Source organism: Brienomyrus brachyistius, chromosome 5 (assembly GCF_023856365.1).
Source record: "Brienomyrus brachyistius isolate T26 chromosome 5, BBRACH_0.4, whole genome shotgun sequence".
NCBI lineage: Eukaryota > Metazoa > Chordata > Actinopteri > Osteoglossiformes > Mormyridae > Brienomyrus > Brienomyrus brachyistius.
Window position 1 is genome coordinate 10,469,869 of NC_064537.1, and position 20,887 is coordinate 10,490,755.

At 47.4% G+C, this 20,887-nt stretch overlaps 2 protein-coding genes across 3 annotated transcripts; one reads left to right on the forward strand and one right to left on the reverse strand.

Annotated features, from left to right (window-relative positions):
* Window positions 1-64: 64 nt before the first annotated feature.
* pglyrp2 (peptidoglycan recognition protein 2) lies at window positions 65-2,919 on the reverse strand. Its single transcript, XM_049013222.1, has 4 exons — window positions 2,740-2,919; window positions 1,392-2,219; window positions 995-1,205; window positions 65-660 (listed from the first exon to the last, which is right to left on the reverse strand). The coding sequence occupies exons 1-4, from the start codon at window positions 2,801-2,803 to the stop codon at window positions 336-338; spliced, it is 1,428 nt and encodes a 475-aa protein (XP_048869179.1). The 5' UTR covers window positions 2,804-2,919; the 3' UTR covers window positions 65-335.
* Window positions 2,920-7,366: 4,447 nt separating this feature from the next.
* Window positions 7,367-19,784, forward strand: mcoln1a (mucolipin TRP cation channel 1a). Of its 2 annotated transcripts, XM_049015745.1 has the most exons (15): window positions 7,370-7,666; window positions 8,055-8,145; window positions 10,637-10,863; window positions 11,747-11,914; window positions 12,126-12,282; window positions 12,666-12,747; window positions 12,857-12,953; window positions 13,322-13,421; window positions 13,584-13,690; window positions 15,208-15,357; window positions 15,446-15,547; window positions 15,648-15,770; window positions 16,890-17,096; window positions 17,742-17,872; window positions 18,002-19,784. In XM_049015745.1, exons 3-15 carry the CDS (start codon window positions 10,774-10,776, stop codon window positions 18,036-18,038), a joined length of 1,551 nt encoding a protein of 516 aa, XP_048871702.1. In that variant the 5' UTR covers window positions 7,370-7,666; window positions 8,055-8,145; window positions 10,637-10,773; the 3' UTR covers window positions 18,039-19,784. The 2 variants fall into 2 exon arrangements, with proteins under 2 accessions (XP_048871701.1, XP_048871702.1); XM_049015744.1 differs by lacking the exon at window positions 8,055-8,145 and having other exon boundaries at window positions 7,367-7,666.
* Window positions 19,785-20,887: the final 1,103 nt, after the last annotated feature.

Below are 20,887 nucleotides of genomic sequence, written 5' to 3' on the forward strand. Positions count from 1 at the left end.
GTGGCCCTGAGGAGAGGTTTGGGAACTGAAGCCATGCGGCGAGATATTTGGAGACCGGAAGAAATTCTGTTCTTATTGTCTTTTTTTGATTATTCCGTTTTTATTACGTTACTGTAAATTTGCAAATGTTCTGTTAAATTGCATGTACACTTACTGCGCAGGTAAATAACTTTCTATAATTGCCTAAGTGCTGTATGTTTATATTTCAAACAGCTATTATCGTAGGGAATTTGGACGGATTCTTTGTATCTGACTTTGGGGTGATTTGCGGGAGGCCATTCGGATAGATCCAGTGTGATAAGCATAAGCTAATTCGCTGTGGTTAACTAGTGGGATTAATGGTGACGGGCTGCTTGGTCCCGTGATCTGAACTGCTTCCAGCTCTTGATTTCCAGGTACAGGGCGCCGCCGGGGCAGGTCGTGTTGACGAGCTGCCGGTGGCCGTGCCAGGTGAAGTTCCGGGTCAGCTGGCCGCCCGTCACGCCGCAGCTCGCCAGGGACTCCCGTATCAGCTCCAGGGAGCGCCGGGCCGGCAGCGTGCCAGTGTAGTTGCCGATGAAGGCGATGCCGTAGCCCCGCGAGTTGTTGCCCCTGGTGTGTGCCCCCCGCCACCGCCAGCCTCGGCCCTCGTAGATATAGCCGTCTGAGCCTGCCACGAAACTGAGGGGACAGGCCCCATAAGAGACAGACAGCGGTACTTTATCAGGGCAGCTGATTGGCTCCCAGAGTAGCCCCTCCTCTGTCACTCACTGACGATTCAAAACATATCATTGGCTAATGGCAAGATTGACTCCTCAGTATGAATTTTGACCTCGTTTATGGCCCTCACCTTTAAAAAATCCTAGAATTGGCCCTGAAGAGATTTTGGAGAAGCTCAAAATGTTCTGGTGTTAGAGTTCCTGTATATGTTTATCCATCCATCTAACCATCCACATTACAACTGCTTATCCTGGTTTATCTGGAAGAACTTTTTGGTCCATGCCGTTCGCCGTACCTGTAGCCGATATCATCCCAGTGGCGGACGTCCTGGTGGAAGCGCTGCATGGCCCTCATGTCGGCGGTGCACTGTGGGAAGGAGAGGCACGGCTGCCTGGGCGTGGAGGTGTGGTGGATGTACATGAATGCCAGGGGGAGCTTCAGTTGTGTGGGGGAGCCGCGGTAAGGCCGGGCCCCCCACTGACACCGGGGGATGATGGCCGGACACTCTGCCGGGAAGAGAAGCTCAGAGGGGGGGACACACTCCTGTGTTTGCATTGACTCTCATTGCACTGAAACTTCACCCCTTACAAATCCCTCTGTGTCTCCTTATCGCCACAGATCCCATATATGACTGTTACGACTCCCTATCTACATATAGTTGTACTCGGCCCACTTGCTGTGATGTCACTCACCTAGGTACCTGTGGACAAACTCCTGCACCCCCCCTTTGACCACATCCTCTAGCGCTGCTGCCCCCGCTGTGTTCTCGGCTTTGCCGAGCCTCTGGAGAGTGGCCAGGGATCCCAGAATCAGCTCCTGCAGAACCAAGCCGTTGACCAGCTGCCTGAAGTTGCCCCTGCGCTGGAAACTAACGAGGCGTGGACCCTCCGGGGCCCCCCCGGGGTGCGGCCCGTAGTAGTCCCTCAACACCGTGCTCAGCTTTAGATCATGCAGAGCATGAGTGGACAGATACTTGCCCAATAACACTCCGTCCATTCCCCCATTGATGAGGGCGTCAGTGGCCAGAGAAGGGGGTCCAGAGAGGGTGAACACTGTGGGAAAGGTCACGTTGTCCCAACAGCCATCCGGGCCCAGGATTTGGGAGTCTTGGGAGCGCAGGAAGGATAGACCTAGATTCCTGGCTATGGTGAGAGAGTAGAGCCCTGAGACCGACTCTCCGGCCCCAGCCACAAGCCCAGCTTCGATGCCCAGGAGCAGGGAGCCGAGGGCCACTGTGGTTCCATCACTGCCGAGAACCACTCCCTCCTCCCTGGCCTGGCCCGTTACCCTATGGCGAACCGTGAGGTGGATGAATTCAGAGAGTGTAGGATCCCACATGGGGGCCTCGTCCTTGCCACTCGGGAATGAGTCGGAATCTCCAAGAAAGTACTCCACAAAGGTGTCACCTTGATAGGCCACCCCCCGCAAGCTCCGTACCACGGTCAACGGTGAGGGACCGGGGTCCCTGCCTTCAATCCTCTGCACGACTCTGATGAAACTCTCCATACTTAAGGGCAGATCTGCGAGAGCATCAGAAGAGCAGCCTGTAATGCTCAAGCTAAAGTATCTGACATTAATCCCTTTGTGGTGGCTAATTTAAGGAGTATAAAGAACACAGTTGAAGTTTGGAGTCCTGACATTCACATGAAAGGCAGAGTGATAAAGGCTGGAACACATCAAGTCGATTTTCGGCTGGCGGAAGCGGATGGGGAATCTGTGCGAGTTGGTGACACACCAGCACAGTCGGACACAGTCGGACACAGTTAGCACTTTTTTAGCATGCTGGAAAGATGTCGGAGCTAGTTGGCGAAACTGAGCTCTCTAACTGGGCAGTATGTTAACCATCACCCCTAAGTGTACCGCCATGTTCTAGTGCAAATTTTCACAAATCGACAGGAGCTGACCGTTCGGTGGTCTTGGTCGGCACTAGTTTTTCTTTTCCGTCAGCTTGGCGTCTACCCAGCTTTACGCCCCCCTTAATGATACTGGCCAGTGTTAGTGAAGGTGATCATCTGTTAGGATGAGCAGAAATGTCTTTACCGTTGCCATGGACACTCGAGCACAGAGCTGCCAGCGCCAAGAGGTGTGGAGCCCTGGATCCCATCGTGGACGTCGGCGCGCTGTGTGAACACAAATCTCCCGCATAGGGTGACCCCGCAAAAATATAATCCCTTGTTGTGTATCTTTCACAAGTTGAACTTTGTGTTGGGGGTGCGGGGCGAACTGATCCCTGCATGCTTTCAGATGCCAGTGAGCGTGTGCGTCCGTCCAAAGTCTCCTTCATGACGTCATTTTCACCTCCACACTATTGATCTTAGTGCACAGGCGCAGAGTAAGTGGACAGGACAGGACACATCCAGTACTTTCATTTATTTATTTTTTTAAGTGTGTACCCTACCACATGCTCGCACCTTATAACAAAAAAGAAAGTATTCCAATTAAGTGGCAACATTTCATGTATATAGCTACATTATCTAAACAAATACTGATTAGATCCAACAGGTAATGCGATGGCTCAGTGGTTAACACTATAAACTAGTGGGATTTACTCCAGTTTCTGCCCTATGCTTGCTGAGACAGGCTCCCGGCACACCGCCACCTCCTACTGGAGGGGTGGTTATAGAACATGGGTATAAACGTATAGGCTGCTTTGGTGTCTCTTCATAATTAGGCTTTACAGTAAAGCAGCACAGAGAAATGTGATGAAAGTCTGGTCATTTTCACCAAGCCAACAGATTTAGGCTCGGCAGCACGACGTCAGAAAGAGGTGGTTGGCAGTTTATTGTGTTGCAAAAATATTTTGTCACAGGAGCAAAATCAGTGAGGTGCGAAGGAGGGAACTTAAATGTTACACAACACTCCATGCTTTGTGAGATCTAAATTCAGGAATGCGGGCGACATGATGGCAGAGAGGTCAGCATGCGTGACCAAAACACGGGCAGCCTTTTCTGTTCACCTCGCATCACTCTTAATGTGCTGCGAGTGTCAGACAAGCACTTTCTTATGAGATAGCACCTCTCCCTGACTGAAAAACCACGGTGTGTCACGAGCTGGGTAATGAGGCTAAACCACACAGGGGCGTCGAGGCATGGTAGTACAGCATAGTGCACCCTGAGGCCTGCTGAGCTGCACACGATCAGTGAGACTAGAGGCGCCCCCTAGCTGTGGACAAGGTGCTGTGCAGCAGGACATTGTGTGATCTAGGCACTCCTGAGCCGATGCCCCCTGGCTCCTGACTCTCCTCCCTGGAATTCAGCATAGTTCCGGCCCTCAGTCCATCCCTGTGACTCAAGCAGTGGAGCTCAAAGGACTGTTTAGAAGACCACACCTATCCTGTCTACAAAAAAACCACACCAGTCATTCCCCAAAGGACCATCTGGTGTGGTCAGCTCTAGAGGGTCTGTTCACAACATGCTAAATCCATCACTACAGGCAATAACACATAAACAGACAGCTGCCAGTCATGTGGTGCCTGTCAATGCAGAGACGAGAGACTGACACCTGACATCACAGGCTGCCAAAGTAAGTTACTGTAAAAGGCAGAGGATCAAACTGAGGTACATAATGTTTTTTTGTTTTAACTTAAACATAACTTTGACTCAGACTCAACCAAATACACAGGTAATTATAATCAACCAGTCAAAGTACTGAAATCAGAGGTGGAGCTTAAGAATTTTTGCTAGTAGCCAAATGACCTAGTTCAGTAAAAAATGCAGTCTGACATTTTGTTTTTTTTTTTACTAGCCAGCAGGCTGGCATTCAGTTTTTGTACTCTCATTTTGTATAAATTACTTGCCTAAGGCAAGTGGGTAAGCTTAATTTCCAGCACTGTCTGTAATATTTTCACATTTTTAATAGCACAATAAGCTGGAATAAAATTAAACAACAACAGGAAGTTAAAACTCGGAGCTAAAATATCAACGCAGGTTGAAACAGGTGTGAGTGACAAAACATTGCCCCCAAATGGAACACTAAGGAATTGCAATGACATAGATTACACAGTATCCATCCATATACTGCAATCACTTGTCCTGTTCAGGGTTGTGGGGGGTCCAGAGCTTATGTGCAAAAAGTAGGGAACAACCCAGGATGGGGCGCCAGCCCATTGCAGGGCACACACACACACACACACACACACACACACACCATTCTCTCACACATGCGCATCTACGGGCAATTTGGTAACTGCGATTAACCTCGGTATGTTTTTGAACTGTGGGTGGAAAACCGGAGGAAACCCCACGACGACACAGTGAGAACACGCAAACTGCACATACATGGAGCCAGAGCAGAGACACAAACACCAGCCCCAGAGGTGTGAGGCAGCAGTGCTAACCACTGCATCACCATGTCCCTCCACTTCCATCCATTTTCCTAATCTGCTAGTCCTACGCAGAGTCGCGGGCGTCAAGAGCCTGTCCTGGACGCTACAGGCACTCGTTTTCTAAAACAGTCTTATCACATTAAAAATATTTGATCTGTTTAGCACTAAGGATTTCAACAGAGATATGAGCTGTATCGAAAAAGTTCAAATTAATTAAGCACATTAATATTTAAACCCCGCATCTTAGGTTCAATCCAAATTGAAGTTTCTTTAAATACAGTAACACTTTATGACCCAAACAACATGGAGTAGCTGACGCAATCTCCTCTATTATGTCTTTGAGATACAGGCAGCACTATCTGACCTCAATCAAACCTACATCCTCTTTTTATTGATGCCCAAGTGCCACGTCTTCACGCTGTGCCAGAACAGAGAAACACGCAAGAAATTAGCCGGCGCTGTTTATAGTTGTTTTATAATTACATAAAATACTAGACAAATAACTATTCTTTCCTCAGATAATATCTTAGTATCCAGAATCTGACAATATGCAGGAAGAACAGTAAGATGACCATGCTCTATTGGCTATGGACAAACTAATCATGCACATACTGCATGCAGACTGTAGGCGTGTTGGCATGTTAGGTTAGGAAAGGATAGTAATAGTACAGGATAGAACAGATACTTTATTGTCACCATATGGAAACTATTTTTCAGATAAGACATGTCAGGTGTTGTTGGCATGGCAATACAAGCAGGGTAAACACATAAGATATTTTGACCTTTAACATGCTACACCGGACCTTATACACACAATATAATATTGTACTTCCTGAAAAAAATTAAATGCAGACTAAAAGAACAAACTTCGATGGCAATCCCATCATAGACACATAGCACCAGTCCCCAATATCCCAGTATTGCACAGGGGCCTTAAGTATTTTAAAAAAAAATTATTGTTCTGAGCTACTGAACAGAATCAGTAAAACAATCAAGACCTGATGTTACCATTCAGATGTTTATTTAAGAGGCTAATCACTTGTGGTATAAATGACAGTTTTATCATATTTATAGAAAAGGCCTACAGCCTTAAAGTAACAACTCAAAAGCAATAAAACGTGGGTGCTTAGCTTCTAGTTGAATTCTCTCTGTTTTGTTCGGAGATCCAGATCTGTAGATGTCTTCTAGGCTACTCAGGTCAACGTCTAGCAGTTTCCTGGTAGCTTTTGTGCTTGCTGCCTTGCTGAACCAACATGTAAAGCAAAGGGACAAAATACTAAAACAAAGTACTAGACAAATGAAACCACCTATGTCCTAAGCACTAAACTGGTTAAATGTTTATAACGCAATAATAAAAACTGTTTTAGAAAACATATTGGTTTCATGAAAGCCTTATGATGCTGTTGAGCTAAACTTCGCCAAGCCAAGTACTTAAAGCAGGGATGGCCAGTAGTATCTGCGAAGGGCCAGTGTGTGTGCAGGTTTTCACCACAACTCCCTAATTAGGGTCAGTAATTAGAGTCACTAAAACGGATTGGCTGAAGAGTCCTCACACCTGGGAATGAACAGCTGACCTAAAGGTTACCCCAAAAACCAGCATACACACTGGCCCTTTGTGGATAAGATTGGCCAACCGTGACTTAAAGTCAGGATGTACGGATCAATACTGAAATATCGTTAGTGAATGTTTCATTTTTAGAATCTATTCTAGCGTTAAAATATCGTTTTTTAATCTGGCAATTTAAATGTTAATGTATAATTATACAGGGCAGGACGTGAGCTACTACCAGGAAGGGCCACCCATAACTGGGTAGAAAAGAGATATCGGTGTCGATATTACCAATACCAATCCTAGTGTTGGATTAATTGACACATGATCGCGTGAGCGTGTCTGGTTACATCCGAACGCGCTACTTCGCTTCAGAACGCTATTTATTCCGTAGAGTTCGACGCGGCGCACAGCACCACCTAGTGGGCTGAAGGCGACACCTCAGCCACGTAAAATCATACTCAGCCAAAAAACACGCTGGTGAATTAAATGTATAATGTCGTATTGCATAAATTACTACTCCTTCAAAGTCAAAGGCCAAAAATAATACACATATTTATAATGACGGCATGAAAGGTCATCAAACTCTTCTACGTAATACATTTACTAAAGTATACAAAGGTCAGGAAATCCAGTTATGCGTCTCCACAGACTGCCCCGTGTAACAGGCTATACAAAGGTCACACAATCCAATTATGCTTCTCCAGAAGACAACCACGGGCGCTTTTCTGAAACTCCAACCACGGAGACCGAACCGCCAGCGGAGTTAAACGACAGTGACGTTGCGGACGAGACTAGACCGGCATGTGATGTCACATGGCCTGGTCACATGACCATCGAGGAAGCGCGGCTCGAATGTCTAGCGTTCGTCCCGAAACTCCAGCTGCGATCCAACGCAGTCTGCTTTTAGATGGTCTGCTCGCTAACCCATGGATCGCCCAGGGGGGAAATAAATCAGCTGAGCGGACCTTATATTTTTACTCGGGTTTTAATGGTTATAGCGTTTTATTTTTTTTTATTTATTTGTGCATTGTACGAGCTCGTAATGGCTGCTTCGGTTTTTAATAACTGCAACCACGACCACGACTGCGTTGGTAAGTCTACTGCATTTTGCAACAACAGCAATACTTTTTTTCATTCTTTTTGACAATAACAATCCGTAAAAACGTAAATCTTGACGAAAATCGATAGGTTAGCAACTTGGTGTCGAATTTTATTGAACCATAATACAGCGACATGCGAAATTATTTATTGTACTGAACAGTGAACGGTTTCCACTGTATTTTCTTCGTCTATCAGTTACATTGCGTCAGATTTGCTACCCGCTAAAATATTTCATAACCTAAGTAAACACAGCGGTTGAACATCATTGAAGCCCATCTGCAGGGTTATTAATCAATACCAAAATACTTAGTGATCCACTTCTGGTCTTTATCTGTTTATCACTCTTTCTAACTGTGAAGCTGTCTGTTGTACTTCTAGTTTTCTTGGCTCCGAGGGTAATACGTCACTCTGGGAGTGTAGCAGACACTCCTGGCAGAGCTGAGGAGTGACACCACAGCAGTGGCCCACAGTGAGTGAGGAGTATTCGTCTGTGGTAGATGGAAATGAGGATTACTGTCTGTGCCGCAGGCTGGCGATGTTGACGGTAGAGTTTGGAAAACATTCGTACATGTATGTTTTGTTGTGGTGGAATCGTTATGCGTTCTCTTTCATGAACATTAGAGGCTGCCCTAAATGCTCACCTTTCAGATGGAGAAACTTAGTCTTTTGTTCTGCCTTTGTCCCCTAACCCCTCCTCCGCCCGACACCGTTCCCTCCTAAGCCCCAGCACCTGAGCAGAGTGGCTGTAATGCCGCGGTTGCCGGGCAACCGTCCCGCAGCCCACTGTAATTATGCGTGACCGATGGAAGCTATGCGCTGTCTCTCATTGATTGCATGGCGGTCATGCCAAAACACCAGTGATCTCACGTCTGATTCTAGTCCAGGCTTATCGGTACAGGATTATCCATGGTTCGGTTTTGTGTGTGGCCTAGTGCAGATTGTCCTACAAACATCTGTTCATGCATCTTGCCTAGCCGTTAATCTGGTGACCTGTGATGGTCTCGCTCGCAGACTTGGTCTTCGGCCATCGATGTTTGTGGCACAACTGAGGCGACAGACTGGAAAGTCTTGATTCTTCACTGTCTCCTCTAGATTTGATTGGTTGCGATCGGAAGCTGATCAGTCAAAGTAACAAAAGCCCTTATCTGGTGATGTTTTATTTGGGCCGATTCTGGCCCCCGTCCAGACACGCGACACATTCCATCACAGCAAATCTTTATTCTCTGAATTCCGTCCCTTGTGGTAGCAAGGCATGCGTGAACATTTCGGACGCAATGTCTGTGTCAGCGCTGTGATTAACACACCTGCTTTTTGTCTGTGGGGGAGTTGGTGTGTAAATACTTGTGGTGACAAAGGAGTGCCTGGGGTGCACCATCCCCCCCCCCCAACGATATTACTGTCCTTTTTTTGTTGGGTGGTAGATTCAGGCTTAGTCACACTTTTGACCAATTTCCTTAAGTTCCTTTTTGGTGCTAGAATCAGTTTAAAACCTGCGTTCACAGTATGTGGTGTGAGCTCATTATATTAATGAGTGACTGACACAGCTTATGAATGCCAGAGTTATGGGATACAGGCATAATAAGCTGCTCCAGCAGACTCATTTGGATAAAAGGTGCCTGATGACTTAGTTCTGTTTGTATGATGTCACAATGGGAAGCGATTTGTACATTATGGCCGAATGACATTTTGTTGTTTTCAGCAGTTCAGTAGGATACTGGGGGCTTGTTGTGACTTTAATGCCGGGAAAAGCAGGTGAAGAAGTGACATAAATGAAAGTAGGGCTTCATTACATTGTAGTCAAGATGCAAGGCACAAGGAGAGCAGTACAATGTGGCCCAGTTCCATCAAGAGTTAATAGTGATCAGTTAAAACGATGCTTTGAGCTGCCGTCGTCTGTCTTGAAGTGACCATTAAAAGGAATAATGAGGATAAAGTCCGAATGGAAATAACTTCAGGTCTGCCAAGGGGGCGGGGATTTACGACCCAATTGGGCAGATGAGTTTCCCAACGATCTCATGTTGCCTTCTTGTGGTATAACTCCTGAGCACTTTCTGAATGCTAAGAGGCGCTGGCCTTAGATCAGCCTGAGTTACACGAGTGTCCCCATTGTATAGACCGCAGGTTTGTGCGCGGATAAAGCTGTTCCGGTTAGTGGGGCTCGTGCCTGCGCATCCTGGAGGGTCAGGTCTGATGGAGAGGTTCCTAGCTGACATGCCTGTTTTCTTGGGTCCACAGCTGTCTGCTTTATCGGTGGGTCTTGAGCTTCCCCCGCTCATATATGTTCACTGACGAAACCGAGTATAAACACCAGAAGAGGAGGGCTCCCAGTTCCTCTTTAGCAGTTTTTGATATTCGTACAGGGAAGTTCTCTAGGTTATTTCAAGGAGGTGCTGACACCCTGCTGGATTGGATCCGGCTGGACGATGCAGTTTTTGGCAGAATGGCGCGCAGAGACGCACAACACAGCAGTGGGACGACGGAAGTGGAGCTTTGTTTGGGAAAGGGACGGAGACTGGTTTAACTGGAGTGGGGGTGAATGCAAAAGATGGCGCTGATAGAGGGAAACGCATGATTAAAAAAAGTAAAAACAAATGAATGGCGTTTTGGTTTGGGAAGCCACAGAGGTGCACTGGGTCTGGCCTTGGGCGCTTAATGGGTGCAGCTCTGTTGGGTACTACACTGTTCTCTAACCTGGTGTTTCCCAAACCAGTTCTCGGGACCCACCTAGGCAGTCAGTGTTTTTGCTGCCTCCCAGTTCCCTGGGAAGTGGGAGGGAGCGAAAATGTGGACCGTCTGGGGGGTCCCTAAGAACTGGGCATATGGCACAGGCGAATCGAGCGGGAGTCCCAGTCTACACAGACAGCTGCCATGGAATGTAGATGTAGCTGAGGTTGCTGGAGTAGGGTTCCAAAACCTCCGTTAAACACTCACTCAGCCCTGTGTCTCCCTCCACCTGCCAGAGAGGGAGAGGTTGTTGACGTCGGTGACGGCTTATGGCTCTGGCGACCTCAGCAACACGAGTGCGGGCAGCACCGGGCCGTCGGCAGCGCAGGAACGGGAGGAGGAGGCCCTCCGCCGGAAGCTCAAGTACTTCTTCATGAGCCCATGTGACAAGTTCCACGCCAAGGGCCGCAAGCCGGTGAAGCTGGGCCTGCAGCTGCTCAAGATCATCGTGGTCACAGTGCAGGTAGCCGGCCGCACGCGCAGACATCCGCACCACTAGGGGGCCTCGCGGCCGTCGAGCTGCACCAAATCATCCCATGTCCCACTTAGCTTTACTTCCGTTAACAGTTATACTAGCCTGAATGTCAATGCGTCTTTAATCTGAAATGTTGTGATTGTGCTGATAAAGATTTTGGGGTTATTATTTTTGGATAATTACATAGGGAATGATCCACCATTCATAATACTTTAGTTATAAAGACCACGATAAGGTCACCTTCGTCAACCGACCTTTTTATAAACCTGAATGTCTGGTAGGTCTGTGGTTTGACGTCATACTGCTGACTCCTCTAAAGCCACTTCTATATAATCTGCTGCTGCACTTTTCTCAGAAACACTTTTTATCCTAATCGCCAAGCTTTAGATTACCTTCAAATCCAGGAAAAACAAAGTGTATAATCCCATGGTTACTGCGAGCTCGTGTCCTTCACCCCTATTCCGCTTGCTGTCCCGCCATATTGCTGCTGTTACGTCATGCTGTGTTTTCCACAAAAACATTTTAAAATGTCACCCGTGTACCTTGACCAAAACAGGACGTGTCGATCCTGTCTTCGAACTGAGCTCCCAGCTCAAGCGATGAGGGTAATGGAGGCCACTTCATAATTTCTCACCAACCTGTCACATTTTATGCTCTTGTCACTAGACCAACAACCTTTGGACGTCTTCGGCACTGTTCCAACTTGCCTTTGAGTTCGCGCTGTGAATTTAGCATCGAAATCCAGTCGCGTGGAACGTAGGGAGGGGGGCCGCAGACGAGTACTGAGCTGTTTTGCCTTGGCGCCGTGCAATGCATGCGCACGCATGCGTCGCCGTAACCATCTCGCTCTTCCCGCCCCGCATTCTCCTAGCTGGTGCTGTTTGGACTCAGCAACCAGATGGTGGTCACGTTCAAGGAGGAAAACACCATCTCCTTCAAGCACCTCTTCCTGATGGACTACAGCGAGGGCTCCGACGAGTCGCTGGCCGTCTACACCCAGGGCGACGTCTACAGCCACATGTTCTATGCTATCGAGCAGGTGCTCCGCCGACGCAGAACCATTTAGAACATGAGCCATAACCATTACTGCTCGGTCTTTACCCTTTTAGTCCCCTGAGTTCTAGATGTTTCTGAATTCCTTTCTTATATACGTCTCCTTTTTGTATTTCTCCACCCGTCCTCTGTTATCACTGGTTTCTGGCTGCTGCATGGTTCTCATCCCTCCCCCTTTGCTAACCCCCCCCCCCCAGTACCTGGCACTGCCGGAGACCACCGTGGGCCGCTATGCGTACGTATACAACAAGGAAGTGAACGGGAGTGCCCTCTCCTTGTGTCAGCAGTACTACAAGAAGGGCCACATCGACCCAGCCAACGACACGTTCAGCATCGACCCCCGTATCGTCACAGGTAACCCCAACCCCACCCACACCCCACACCCCATTCTCAAAAATTCTCAAGCATTTACCACATTTGCACCCAGCAGCAGTTCCCTGGATCAGTTCCCCTTTTCAGACGTATGTGCCCAGCACTGCACATAAAGCAGTACTTGTAAGTCATATGAAAATCATGACCTGTTCATGCCATCCGGTTGTAGCTGTTAGCAAAAGGCTTGTTTTTCCAGCTCAGTTGCCACAGAAACAGAAAATGCGTGTTTCATTCACACAACGCGGTGCGATATACAAACAGCAAGTGACAAGGGCAGGATCTTCACAATACTTGAGTTGCTAGTGAGTATCCAGTGAGTGTTTTTTTTCTTTATTTATTTGTCTTCTCCCCCGCGCCCCCCCTAGACTGTATAGGAATCAACCCCATGTCCGGACCACTGGCCGAAGTGAGAAGTGACTACAGGAACTTCACACTCAAGTTTCACAAGTACGTCACACGGCGGGGAGGGGGGGGGGCTCCTCTCTCCACCTATCAGTATCACATCTGATAGCGGCTATCTGACCCCCCCCCCATGCCCTCCCGCCCCACCCTCCAGGCTGATCAACGTGACCATCCAGTTTCAGCTGAAGGCCATCAACATCCAGACCATCATTAACAACCAGATCCCGGACTGCTACACCTTCTTCATAACCGTGCGTGCCCCTCCCTCCTGCTGACCTGCCGTCACCCGGGGCTGCGCTTGTTGTGTGTGTTACCTGCTGGGCGTATCTGCCTCTCGGTCATGGGGAGCCAGTGCGATAGCCGCAGAATGACCCGACTGATTTCATCGTGATGGAAGATAATGGCATATATAGGAATAGCACGCATATACACACACACACACACACACACGCCAAACACTTCCTCAGTCATTCTTTCATAATGACATTCCCACATTCCGATTGGTGACTTTAGTCTTTGTCTCCCTGTCGGGGGGGGAGAGGGAGTCTGTTGTAGTTAAGAAGCTGTTTTTTTTGTGATGTCATGACTGGTCTCTCTTGTGGTGATGTCGTGCTTCCAGATCACCCTAGATAACAAGGCCCACAGTGGCAAGGTGAAGATCAGCCTGGACAACCAGGCTTCCATCCACGAGTGCAAGTCACCCAGCGTGTCTGGGCATGGTGAGGAAGAAAGAGGGGGGGGTGTGGGGGGGCATTGTAGCTGCAGTTTGCTGTAAAATCACCTGGTCGATGCAAACATCTTCAGTAACATTTTTGCCTTTCTCCATCCCATTTTCCCATCATGCCTTGCTGCCCATCACCCTCTGCTGCCCCTCACTCCAGCGGAGACCCACAGTCGGCTGGCGTTCGACCTGTTTGTGGCACTGGTGTGTTCGCTATCTCTGGCGCTGTGTAGCCGCTCCATCATCAGAGGGATCCTTCTGCAACAGGCAGGGCACCGGGGGTGGGGTAAAAGGGGGGGGGGCTGTGCAGTTGTCAAAGCAGGCTTAGGATTTGCATTCAAAATTGTTCTGTCTCTATGGTGCCCTTCAGAAACAGTGGAAGATGTGTGTAATTTCTTGGGGGGAGGGGGCAGCATGTTTGTCAACGTGGTTTTCCCACTTTGTGAAATCCCACCCCTCCCCCCCCGACCTAACCCTGTATAACTTATGACTCATGCATTCCTAAAAATGTCTTTTCGTGAAATGATTTTTCTCATCAAACAACACTTCTCGGAGGTGCCCATACCGCATAATAATCCCCGCTGATCAGCTCGCTGTGTCCTGGGAGGAGAGTAAAGCATAAACGCGGGGAGCAGAGCCTGTCAGAGCTGTCATTATTCAGATTATTCACTGACATTTTCTCTAGGGGTCAGTAAAGCCAGTTTTCCAAACCTCATGTTTAACAACAACATCACTGCTCTGGTAACTGGTTCAGGATGAGGAAAGTGACCATTAGTACCTACAATTAAATGCCAGTTAAAGTCTCTTGAAAACATGCAAAATGCTTAATGCACAGATTAAACCTAACATCTCTTACTGTGAGGAGATGGTATATAATACTAGGTGAGATGTTGCACTTTCGAAGTGCCTGCAACTGGCTGTACTCAGAACACATGCACCATCCGCCTGTGTGTGGGTTTGTCTGTGATGACACACCGGTGACCTTTAGTTCGGTTATTCAGTTGCCTGCTTATGCAAGTCAGCAGTTTGAGAGGGGGATTCGTGGACAGCAAAAAGCTAACTGCTGCTTATTTGGTGGTGGGGGAGTGTTAGGAATTATATGCAGAGAACTACATACCAGGACGGAATTTCGTTTAATCTTTTCATCTGACATCTTCTCCGTGGCCAGTTCAGGCAGCCACTTTGTTGTTTGTTCTAACCACCCTACCAGTGTTTCTGTTTTTCCTTGTCTAAATTTGAAAATTCTGTGTGTAGGCAGCGAACCAGCGGTGAATTTTCTGCAAAAACATGTTCTGTTTTTTTTTTTTTTTGAGCGTGGCCATATTGTAATGCACATGTTTACAGAGATGAGAGACGAACTGACCGTCCTGCAGAGTCAGCGATGCACGCACACATGTCAGAGGAAAGCAGGGATGCCTGGGGGGAGGACAAGCGCTGAAATGCAATTGGCAGCCTTCGTAAACACATGGCTCATGGACACGTGCCTCAGATTAGAAAACAAAAGCAGCCTGGTTTAGGCTCTGTGTAAATCTGGCTCCCTGGCAGTTTTCCGGAGTCTCTCATATGTGGTGCTACAGTCCCATTCAGGTTAATTGACAGAAGAAAGTTGTCATGCTTAACGGTGACCTTTGCTACCTGCAGCGTGCGGCATAAACGTCGTACTACATCGCCTCATTTGGTCTAAGCTGTTATCCGTCAGAGGAGAAATCCACAGGCAGCATGCTGCCAGTGCCTGGGTCTGTGTGCTGGGCCACGTGTGAATCTGTGCTCCTCGCCCTGCGCAGGAGTTCGTCCACTTCTTCAAAGTCAACCTCGGCCGCAGCGTGTGCTGGTCCGACAGGATGGAGTTCATCAACGGCTGGTACATCCTTCTCATCATCAGCGACGTCCTCACCATCACCGGCAGCATCATGAAGATCGGCATCGACGCTAAGGTCTGTGTCACCGGGGGCGCGGATTCTGCAGGTGAGTCCGAATGTCGCGTGACGTCCCTGCCTGATGGCATCCATTTTTTCCCGAAAGACCATATCGGCGTACGACGTGTGCGGAATCCTGCTGGGCACCTCCACCCTGCTGGTGTGGGTGGGGGTCATCCGCTACCTCACCTTCTTCCAGAAATATAATGTGAGTGACTTGCACAGACATCCGCCTGAAACGCCTCCGCATCACAATTTGAAGCGGAGGAGCCGTCCTTCCTAAAATATTCTGCGTGTTTTTCCTCCAGATCCTGATCGTGACGCTGCGCGCTGCCTTCCCCAATGTCATCCGCTTCTGCTGCTGTGTGGCTGTCATTTATCTGGGCTACTGCTTCTGCGGCTGGATCGTCCTGGGGCCGTACCACGTCAAGGTAGGCGAGCCCCCCGCAGGCCGGCAGGATGCACTGCACCCGACACTGGGACACAACAGAGGCTCTGCACTCTTTAGCAGAGATCTCACACTCAACTCAGTGGGTTAGTCTCAAGGAAGTTTACAGCTCATTTTGGGTCACTTGAGTTTTTTTTTTGTAGCTGAAACAAAAAAAATATATACATATGATCCGCTAAACCTCCGGTGATGGTAAATTTTTCGGGTTTAGTGCTGCTAATTAGCGGAATAATGTTACACTGTTAAATACTTTGTGGGTCAGTCAGCAGGCGGGAAATAATCATGATTGAAAACCATGGTGCAAGCTGGAACTATGAGACCCCTGCTCTTTAGAGAATTCAGTCCAAGAGTAATGCTGCGTTACATTTACCTCGGGGGTCGGAACTCGGAACTGGCAGTGATGTCACACACGAGTTAACAGTGTTCCAGTACACAAAGTCGGAACGCCATTTAGCGGTACCAAGGAACAGGATTTCTTGCTTAGCTGGATAACTTGTCGGATTTAATCTACCCCAGTTTAAATGGTCTTTATCTTTGTTCATTTACATTTAGCCCAGACTACCTTAAATCCGATAAGTTGTCTGCTTAAGCAAGAAATCCTGCTTAATGAAGCTGGCCCCAGTTCTGTCCCAGGTGATTGTTAGCTATTGTTAGCAATATCTGTGGATAAAAAACGTATTACGCAGTATTTTGCGTAGCAACAAGTCCACCGATAATGGCTAGACAGTACTGTGTGTACAATCGATTTAATGGGCCACAAATAAGATGTAGGTTCTAATAAACTGTATAAAACTACAGCTTTAACTTCTGTTGATGAAGGGAGCAGCCATCTTGAATTCTGAGCTCAGGGTTGTGTCAGTGCCTTTAAGTTCACGATTTGGAATTGCGACTTCAAAGGGCGCTCCAGTTCAAATTTCCGACTAGGAACTCTGAATTTACGAGTTCAAATGGAACGCAGCATTAGTTCTCTGGGAAATGTGCTCAAAACCAATCAATCAACTTCTTGGTGCATTTCAGTAACCAGCTTTAGTGGCTGCAGTGATGTCTGGTGAGTGAAGGATGATGGGACATTCGCCTGGAACTAACGTCATCCTCTCCGCAGTTCCGCTCGCTCTCCATGGTGTCCGAGTGCCTGTTCTCGCTGATCAACGGTGACGACATGTTCGTGACCTTCGCTGAGATGCAGGACAGCAGCACGCTGGTGTGGGTCTTCAGCCAGGTCTACCTCTATACCTTCATCTCCCTCTTCATCTACATGGTGCTGTCGCTCTTCATCGCGCTCATCACCGGGGCCTACGAAACCATTAAGGTACGGCGCCGAGAGTGGACCGGAAGGGGAGTGATGAGAGTCAAGAACCAAACGTAGAACCATGAAGGCAAAACGCTGTTGTGCTGAAGCCTTTGTTTGGGACGTATGAGGTCTTTGAAGGCACAGCAGCATGTTTACCTGCTTCAGAAGCTCATCTAGGTCTCTAAATAATATCATGATTTGACTACAGTCACGTATGAATATGATGCAGGAAATGGCATTGAGGTTAAATTGTAATCCAGCAAATTCTGGTTCAAGTACCAAGTCATGGTTCCATTGAGTAATTGAGTAAGCTGTGAACCTGATCCAATTACTGCAAAATTATTGTAATATACAGGTTGTCGTCAACCTACTACCACAGTCGGGTCCGATTGACCGGTTGTCAGTCGATTCGGTAGCAAGTCGGCCCTTTGTTTCATATGCAAAAATTTTTCACGTATTTGCGATCTCGGTACGGTCGTAAAGTCGATCAGCCGTAAGCCGCATCGATCGTAAGTCGACGTCGACCTGTGAATGTTTGTCACCAGACTGATATTGCAGTATGCAGATAAACTCTTATTAAAGCATCTTCTGTTATGATGATTCAGATAGATAATTAAGGTGGGAGGAATGGAGAGACCGTCAGTTTATTATTTCTCTTCGCAGCAACAAACCCAGGAGCCAATACACATCACGGACCTGCATGCCTTCATAGCGGAGTGTACAGACACTCCCAGTTCTGGAAAGTTCCGTGGCCTTGACGCCTCCCCCTGCTCGTTCTTCTGTTGCTGTGACAGGTGCGAGAGAGATTTGTTTGGGGAGGGCTGCTGGTTCGTGCTTCTTGAATGGTCCAGGCATGGCTGCTTGTTGATGTTATCGCCACTCTCTCGCCATGTTGCTATTAATAATTGCTCTGTGCTTTCTAGAACCACAACCTATGAAGACGTCCTGTTGGTGAACTAACCCCCCCCCCTCTTCTGGCAGCACTGGGTTATTGCATCCTGATTTTCTTCGGTCGCCTAGCCGGAAGACAAGACAGCAAGCAGTGGGTTTACTTATACATGCCGGTTTGGTTTTCCTGCCACCTTAGAAGCATCTGATCAGAGATGCGAGCGATGATCAAGCCGAATGCCACAGAAGCACCGTATTGTCCCTCATTACTCCTTCAGTCCATCTCAGCTACATAAAGAAGCTCCCATTTGGCATTTTACAAAACACAGTGGTATAAATTTCAAAGCTGCAATAGCACATTTGATACAAATGAATAATTCATTAGTATGGTAACAGTTACGCACAGCAGAAATATTATTCGTTTTTTGTTAAGTATTATGACAGGTAGACATACACTGTGTCGGACTGAATCCAAGCTGTCATACATTTACATTGGTGTATATTTCCTTCCAACACACCGACCAAGTCGTGCTGGAACTGCCAAGAACTGTCGTAGATTTCTGAAAAGTGTTCCTTCCTATTCTCATCCAGTCTTTTTGTTTTTAAATGCGCTATGGGTCGCTTGCCGAGAGTCTGCGGAAAGGGAAGGCTGACGCGTGTCCTCTGCTGTAGAGATCGGGCGTCTACGCGCTGCTCCCCCGCTGCCGTGTTGCACCACATGTCCTTGTTTGTGGCTGGCTGTAAATGGGGGAGAAGCAGGAGCTTTTGCTGCCTCTTACTGAGCAAAAAAAATAAGAAAACGGAGGAGCACAGTCCATGTGTCTGCCCCCTTGTGGTTTGTTATGGGATTGCGATGTTTATATTCTTTTTTTTTTTTTTTTTTTTTTTTGCAAGCTTCTGCAAGGCAGTCTGTAGGTACTTAGGGGGGTAAATTTTAGTGGGGGTTAGGGTGTGTCAGTCACTAACGGGCATGTCTGTGAAGCACAGAATGGCGATCCTCTGTCTCTCTCCCCAAATGCAGTATTTAATGGGCCAAGCTAATTCACCCGACCTCGATGTTTAAATGTGCAGGGGACATTTAGAGTAAACAGAAATGCCTTATTTTTCCCAGTCTAGTTCTCTCTAAATATCAATTGAGGGGCATAAATTGATTGCATTAAATGAATTCGAAGGAGGAGGATTAGTTTCCTAAGAAACATGAAGATTCGCTGAAGGTTAAATCTGTGATTCCTGTGTTATCTTGAAGTTCTCTTAAATTTGAGCTTTTTATGTATATGAGCAGTGATCAAATCAAATGTTTTAAAGTGTCTTATTTATTGTGTTTTTTTTATTATTATATTTTGAAACAAACGCACAAAACCAGAAGGGCATCCTCGCTGCGGATTAACGCACGGGGGCGCCCTGTTCGGCGAACTGAAAACCCTTTATTGCTTGCACACTCCAGTCCGCACTGGTCGGTAATTCAAGTGCAATACCCTCCAAGCTCAACAGTGGGCGCCAGTGCAGATGCTGGTGCAGCTCGGCCAGTCCCGTCATACGCTGTCGGGTACAGTTGTGTGGAACCTTTTCTTTTCCTTTTCTGGATAACTGGGACTAACCAGGGTATCGTGAGTTTTAATTGTAATATATGTAAATATAAATGAGTGCAAAGCGTGGTAAAGGAAAATGATGATTTACCTCAGTTTTACGTGTGAATCATTTTTATATGTACAGAGAGTGCTGACCGCTGAGGATTCCGGGACGAGGGTGGGGCGGGTGGATTCCTGTTCAGCCTCCTTTTATTATCCTGACTCTCCAATTAAAACGCTGGCAAACCTCTCCCACGTCTGTGTTTCGTGTTTGTGTGGGAAATGGTGGGTGGCTTGTTTTCGGGCATCTGGCTCGAGCCTTGCGGTTCATGTGGAAGCTTGGCGTTCTGGACGTTTTAGGGGATTTGCTGTAACTAAGGATTCATCACGTCAAACTGCACATCCAAAAAGCCCCCCGAGAAGGCGTAAAGAGATTTTCCCCACGGGGATCAAAAAGTATCTATTATTGATATTATGTTATCTATGTTATTCAAGAAATAACATAGTCATGCACTATTTTGCAGTTTCGCTTTAAATGCCAAACTGCATTTCGTTGTCTGAGTGCTTGTTTGCGTAATAAAGTTGAATCTAATCTAACCTAAAATCTAATGTATGAAATTCACCAACCATGAGTTGCAATTACATTCAGTGACCAGCAGATGGGAGTAAAAAAAAAGAACCTTGAGCGTTTGCACATTTGCCGTTTTCATTAACGTGTCAGGTGGAAAACTGGGGGAATGAGCGGCAATTTATTTATGGCAGGTTTGAAAAGTGTATGATTTAAAAAAAACTGATTGTAAGGTAATGTTTTAACTCAAAAAACAGCCGAAATTCCTCCAGACAAAAGACGGTTGACCTCAACTACATATAAATGAGAAAGCAGAGGAAAAACAGCCCATGAAAATACCATAACAGTCATGTCAGCAGGAGGCCAAATGTCACGCAGAATAGCGTTGGAACAGCGGGACAAAGTGGTGGAAGGAATATTGATCGACAGTAATGAACTTTAGTGTGACTTGTTTGAGCCAGGTTCGGCGGGAACGCGGTGTGGAGTGCTACTATCCAGCGCCCTTAATATGATTATGCATAATTTACAGGAAGGAGCCAGAGGCAAAGGCAATCAAATGAGCCCAGCACCTACCCTGACTGGGCCGATCATGCTCAGGTTTCAGAACAAAGGCGTCCCACACAAAGCGGACGGCACTGCTGTGGGTTTCGGAGCAGCCTGCACACGCCATCGGATAAAAATATCAGCCTATAACATATGTGGGTCAGTGTCCTCCTCGGTGCACACTGAGCTCAAAGTGCAAGATCATTTCACGATTGCGCTGTAAAGCGTGCGAGCCAAGGTAA